This window comes from Propithecus coquereli, unplaced genomic scaffold (assembly GCF_000956105.1).
Source record: "Propithecus coquereli isolate 6110/MARCELLA unplaced genomic scaffold, Pcoq_1.0 Scaffold67, whole genome shotgun sequence".
NCBI lineage: Eukaryota > Metazoa > Chordata > Mammalia > Primates > Indriidae > Propithecus > Propithecus coquereli.
Genome location: NW_012152729.1, coordinates 2,518,236 through 2,524,930, shown reverse-complemented (window position 1 = coordinate 2,524,930; position 6,695 = coordinate 2,518,236). Strand labels below are relative to the sequence as shown.

Sequence of the window (6,695 nt, the reverse complement as noted above, 5' to 3'; positions counted from 1 at the left end):
TAATAATCTCCACCCCCAATGTTCCTTTCCAGTACTATAATCTACTAATGAAGAAGAAAAATAGTCAAATGTGATTCATGTTATCTTCTAAGAAGATGTAGTCCCCTTAAATAAATACTGGTGAAACATTTATGAACTCTACCCTTTTCTTATAAGGGTGCTTCTGCCACTATTCTGACTAAACATATCCTTCATTTACTGAGGTTTGAATAAACTGAACCCTATTCGACTTTAATTGAAAATTGAGTGGTTAGGAAGTAGTAAACTGCATTGGGTAGTACATCTCACATTGAAGTTGTACAGAACATATGATAAGTGACTTTGCTGTTTGTGGGCATATTTTTTCCTCATAATTTATTCATTCTTTTATTCAAAAAATATATTTGTGCGTATTTTGTGTAAGGTACTATTCTTAACAGGGAAGGCAGAGTGAAGAATAAAACAGCCTAGATCCTCATGGAGCTTACATTCTTGGTGGTTGGAGAGAGACCAAAATTAGGGTAATTTTAGGTAGTGATAGTGTTGTTATGGAAATAAACAAGGTTATGTAGTCAGGTTGGGGAGGGGTGTTACTTTAAATAGGATGGTCAGGGAAGACTTCTCTGAGGAGGTGACCTTTGCTAAAGACCTGAAAACAGGTAAGGAACTTGCCATTTGAGGAGGTGAAGAAAGAATATTGGAGAGAATAGCAAATACAGAGATTCTGAGGTAAAACTGAGTTTAGTATTTTAGAAGAACAGACTGAGAAGGTCAGTGTGGCTAGAGTATAGTGTGCTAAGGGGAGAATGGGAATGATATAAAGTTGACAGGACAGGGACCTTGTTAAGCCATTGTAAGCCATTTGGACTTTACCTTAAAAGCAATTTTAAGATTAATGTCCTGATGAGCTTTAAATATATTCTTTTTCTAATCAGATTTTCAAAACTTTATAGCTAATAGGAAATGTACTTAAACGTAATTAAAAATTTTTGATTTAAATACTGCTTCTTTTCTGACTCTTACACCTTTCTTTACATTAGAATCATCTTATCGTGAAGGTTCCCCCCTATCATGACCAACATATAACTTTGCCTGTATCAGTGGGAATATATGTAGTGACTAATGCTGGAAGATCTCATGATGTTCAGCCCTTCACTTATACTCCAGACCCAGGTATGTCAACATAAAAAATTCTGAACTAAAATGAAAAATTAATTTCTAGTTCTTTGGAAGGATATGAAGACGACCAGCCAACCAAAAGAATAGGTTGCTGGTATCAATGAGTTAATGCTAGTTTCTTTTAGAGATGGCATTATTTCCTAAGAAGACAGCCACCAAACACCTGCTTTTACTCTTAAATTAAGGGAATCATTTCTACTTTATACTCTAATAATAAAATCCAGGAATGCTTTGAAGTCAGACTCTTGGAAGCTATCTTGCAAATTACTCCTTACCAAGACCTTACCAAGAGGTTCCGTTCATTGAGTACCTCTTACATGCAGACAGGTGAAAGTGACAACTTTGGGAAATGGCTAATGGTTTAGTTTGGCTGGTTCATAGGGTGCATTTTGAGAGAGGTAAGACAAAAGCCTGGAGTGGTAAGTGGTAAAATAAAAAATACCAAAGATTGGTAGTAAATAAATATTTAAAATATAATTTTAAGCAGTTAGGTAAAATAAGATATTTTAGAAATCGAAGGAACAAGACCATCTGAAATGTTAAAAGTTTAGAAGGTATCTGGCTATGAAGTTTCATGAGTTATTTGCCTGCCCTCATTTAGTTGCCTGAAGAAGGAAAAAGCCTTCTCCTGGCAGAAGTAGGGAGAACATTTTGGAAATGGAAACACTTTGTGTGTTCCCACTGACCTAGGCTTGATGTCTGCCATGGTTACCATTAGTTCAGTTCATTCTGGTCTCAGGGGTACTTCAGAATTAGCAGTTTTTCCATTTCTGTAGTTTATTGATATGTTATTCCCAAATAGTTGAGGATCCAGTGAGGTAGAAAGTGAAGAAAGGTGGCAGGGAAAGAAAGCCCTGGCATCAAAAAGTGAGGGATACAGGAGCTAGGACAGTTAGAACTAGGCTTCGTAATTACTTTTGGTCACCTTATTTATCTATTCTCTATATTGTTTTTAATCATGCCTGAATTTTGCAACATTGGTTATTGTCTACTAGTTTGCTATAAAAGTGTGCCACAGTATACCACTAACGAAATACCTCTTGGTATTTGTCTCACAATAAAAGATCATGAGTAAAACCTTTGGACTGAAAAGGCAAAATTTAGAAATAATATTCTGGCTTCAAGAAAAATAGGAGAAAGAAGATTGGTTTAAACTCAAAGACCAAATATTTGATTGTTTTCTTTCTAGGAAGGCCTCAAAAATCCAAGGAAATTCAATTTAAAATTAATGGTAGTTAAAGCATTTTAGTAACTGCAGTTACTAAACATTAACATTGAATACTATAAAGGAGCTTATGTAAATGTGGAGAAAAAGATGGTATAATTAATATATAAGAATTTGTTTCCTGGCCGGGCACGGTGGCTCACGCCTGTAATCCTAGCTCTCTGGGAGGCCGAGGCGGGCGGATTGTTTGAGCTCAGGAGTTCGAAACCAGCCTGAGCAAGAGCGAGACCCCGTCTCTACTAAAATTAGAAAGAAATTAATTGGACAACTAAAAATATATGGAAAAAATTAGCCAGGCATGGTGGCGCATGCCTGTAGTCCTAGCTACTCGGGAGGCTGAGGCAGAAGGATCGCTTGAGCCCAGGAGTTTGAGGTTGCTGTGAGCTAGGCTCACGCCACGGCACTCTAGCCCGGGCAAAAGAGTGAGACTCTGTCTCAAAAAAAAAAAAAAAAGAATTTGTTTTCTGATGGGCTTTCGTATCACTTGTGTGGGAAGAAAAGGGGGATGTATGTCAAGGAATAGGCTTAAAGTTTTTGCTGTCCTAAAAATACTGAGATTTTGTTTGTTTGTTTGTTTTTATTGATCAGTTATAGAGAACTTTAGGACTTTGAAGTACTTAGCATCAGCACTAAGAATCCTCATTTCTCAGTGATAAATGGTGATTATTAGAAATTTTACTTTGATAAATTTGCCAAATAAAGCAGCTTTAAAGTATTCTGCTTTAAAGGCTATATAATTGCCTAATTTCGGCCATACTTGTGTAATCATTACCATATGTTTGTTCTTTCAAGTTTTTCCCCCATATATTTTGTATATCATAGATAGCAATCACTCTTAGAAAATCTTGTTTGAATAAATATATGGTATGCAAACTTCATAGTAAGATCTAATGCCTCAGTTTCTGCCTTTATGACATAGCTAATTAAAGAATCTTCCCACAATTTCACTTTTTTGTATTTTATAAAATGTGATAATTTTTTGAGGTGTTCATGAGAGAGAGTATGATTTCAGAAAATCTTGGGCACAGAAAATTTGCCCTATCTCAGTATAACAAACTAGTAGCTTTTGTGATTCATTTAGGGACTATGGTTAAATATTTAAATACTCAACAGTGTATTGGCTGGGCGCAGTGGCTTACGCCTGTAATCCTAGCACTCTGGGAGGCCGAGGCAGGAGGATCGCTCGAAGTCAGGAGTTCAAGACCAGCCTGAGCAAGAGCGAGACCCTGTCTCTACTAAAAATAGAAAGAAACTAGCTGGACACTTAAAAATATATAGAAAAAATTAGCCGGCCATGGTGGTGCATGCCTGTAGTCCCAGCTACTCGGGAGGCTGAGGCAGCAGGATTGCTTGAGCCCAGGAGTTTGAGGTTGCTGTGAGCTAGGCTGAAGCCACGGCACTCTAGCCCGGGCAACACAGTGAGACTCTGTCTCAAAAAGAAAAAAATAGTGTATCTTTATAGCAGCTAAAACAAAGCCCACCCTAATATTCTCAAGTCAGGGTAGGAATGGTGACTGTTAATACCATTTGTCTAAATATTTAAAAGTTATAAATAAAACTAACAAATCATTAAATAAAATATCTCCTATGCTCCTGTTTTGACCAAAATACCTTCATAACAACCTGGAAGACCAGATTTGAATTTAGAATTTTGAACTGCTTAGGATTCCAAGATGGAATATGGCAGCATGGGGAAAGAGGATCCCCGGCTTGCCACCCTTCTTTTCCCACTTGTGTCTCCTATCCTATATTTGGAGGGTCTTGATACACTAGCCAGTGCTTCTAAGCTCTGTCTACCCAGTAGGCCTAAGAGCACTCATATGATCTAGGATAGTTATACAGAAAGTTTGAGCATCCTGGGTACTTGGTACATGGCCTAAAGGTAGTGTCAGGGTAAAGGCTTATCCTGCCTCTGCACACTCTGCCAGACACAGCCCTTCTAACACCCTCTGGGGCTATACTTCCCAAATCATATATCTTATGTATATGCTGTCAGGCACTTAGACACTTTGCAGAGTCATAAAACCTTTATTTTAACACCAGTTAGTCACTGAAGCTTTGCTTCAGCATTAAAACATCTTTAATTTTTTTGCTTAAATATACTCAGACACAAAAATTAGACATTATTTGCTGTGACTCTGCAGTGGTGATTTCTGTAAGAAATGGACATATAATACTTATATCCTTTTTTGCTGTTACAGAAACAAACTACTAATAATTTGATTCAAAAGTAGAAATTTAAAATTTTTTCAAGGATTAGTTTCTATTTTAAAATCTGTAATTGTTAGAATTAATGTCATGCATAAAAATTATATATGAATTTCTTTTCCATTCAATTCTGTATAAATCATTTGTTGGATCTGCTGTGCAACATACTAAGGTAAATTAATTCACTTTATTCTCAGGAGAAGATGTGTACAATTTTGTCTCTGTTCACTTAGTTATAACTATCATTTGACACATTAGTGAATATAAAATAAATACTGAATACTGAAAAATAGAAATTGAAATGTATTTAAATAAAATTAACATATAGTCATTTGTAGCAAGAATCCATTTATTTGCTTTATCATTTAATACTGATCTCTATTTGTAGGCTCATTAAATTTAAACTTGTCATAGTAGATACAATTGATATGACTAGATACAGAAGCCTAGCAATTCTCCATTAATACTAGCAAAGATTTTTTTCAAAGTATTACAAAAATAGTAATCATAATATTACAGATTCAGTATGTTCATACTTATTTTAATTTAGCTCAAACATTAATTGACTAATGCTTCTGAATCAGTATTTTTTACTAAATGATTTATATAGGTGAATGAGTGAATTTTTTTCTTGCTAGTGTTCCAGTATGTTTGATAAGTTTTAAATGATTGATATTCTTATATCAATCTTCTGTTCATCTGATATCATGAACATGTATACTATTATAAGAAGGTTTTTTAAAAATTGTTTTGTTTTTGTTTTGGTAAGTGATCATATGCTCTGCCCACCTGGAGATCAGTGAATTTAAAGGATAGACTGCTGGTTATGAAAACTCATCTCAACCTAGAATTTCTGCTAAACAAGTAATTTAGTGATGCTTTGTGACAAAATATTCCAATTGAAGTTTTTAAAGTACAAATTTTGTTAGGGCGAATAACTTTAAATAAATACATTCATCTTTTTTTTTTTTTTTAATAGCAGTAGCTGGTACTTTGAATGTAAATGTGAAGAAGGAAATATCTAGTCCAGCAAGACCTTGCTCTTTTGAAGAGGCCTTGAAAGGTACCAATTTGATTCTTCTTAAAAATTGTAAGTAGGTGATGCTGTGTGTTTTCTCTAGCAAACCTTAGTATTTTGTTTTCCCATATATACTTAGAACACTTAGGAGGGTATCTTCTATATTGTAAAATAAATATTTGTTTAACCCAACTGAATGCAGACTTGTTTTATCAACTTGATATTTTCCTTCATTCAGCATATAAACATAATTTTTAGTATACATTGGAGGGGAGGAGTTTTGTTTGGTTTTTTTTGTTGTTTTTCTTTTTTTTTTTTTTTTTGACAGAGTCTTGCCTTGTTGCCCGTGCTAGAGTGAGTGCCGTGGCGTCAGCCTAGCTCCCAGCAACCTCAAACTCCGGGGCTCAAGCAATCCTTCTGCCTCAGCCTCCCGAGTAGCTGGGACTACAGGTGCATGCCACCACAGTTGTCCAGATCATTTCTTTCTATTTTTTAGTAGAGACGGAGTCTCACTCTTGCTCAGGCTGGTCTCGAACTCCTGAGCTCAAACGATCTGCCCGCCTCGGCCTCCTAGAGTGCTAGGATTACAGGCATGAGCCACCGTACCTGGCCTAGTTTTTTGTTTTTTTAATTCCCCAGTATTAAAATTCTTAAAAGTATATGCAAAGTAAAATAGTATAAAATACAGTCTGTAAAACTTCTTGCTGCATTGAGCCTGAAGAGAGAGAAATATGAACTATAGGCATTTGACAGTTGATATAGGTTCTCAAATTATCATTCTTCCTTCTGACATCTTTATTTATTCCTCTACCAATCTCAAGAAACAATGAAGATAAACTATATCTTCAGGATGTTATAATGTGATAGAGCAGATTATTTCCTTAGCAGTTTTTTTTTTTTTTTTTTTTTTTGAGACAGAGTCTTATTCCAATTGAAGTTTTTAAAGTACAAATTTTGTTAGGGCGAATAACTTTAAATAAATACATTCATCTTTTTTTTTTTTTTAATAGCAGTAGCTGGTACTTTGAATGTAAATGTGAAGAAGGAAATATCTAGTCCAGCAAGACCTTGCTCTTTTGAAGAGGC

The 6,695-nt window shown here is 35.3% G+C and overlaps 1 protein-coding gene across 2 annotated transcripts in view; it reads left to right on the top strand.

Annotated features, from left to right (window-relative positions):
- NFAT5 (nuclear factor of activated T-cells 5, tonicity-responsive) overlaps positions 1–6,695 on the top strand; it is a 130,838-nt gene that overhangs the window by 104,999 nt on the left and 19,144 nt on the right. For both annotated transcript variants that reach the window (XM_012660504.1, XM_012660505.1), the window contains exons 10-11: positions 1,020–1,152; positions 5,571–5,654. In XM_012660504.1, the coding sequence (XP_012515958.1) occupies positions 1,020–1,152; positions 5,571–5,654 (217 nt within the window). The remainder of the gene's footprint in view (positions 1–1,019; positions 1,153–5,570; positions 5,655–6,695) is intronic.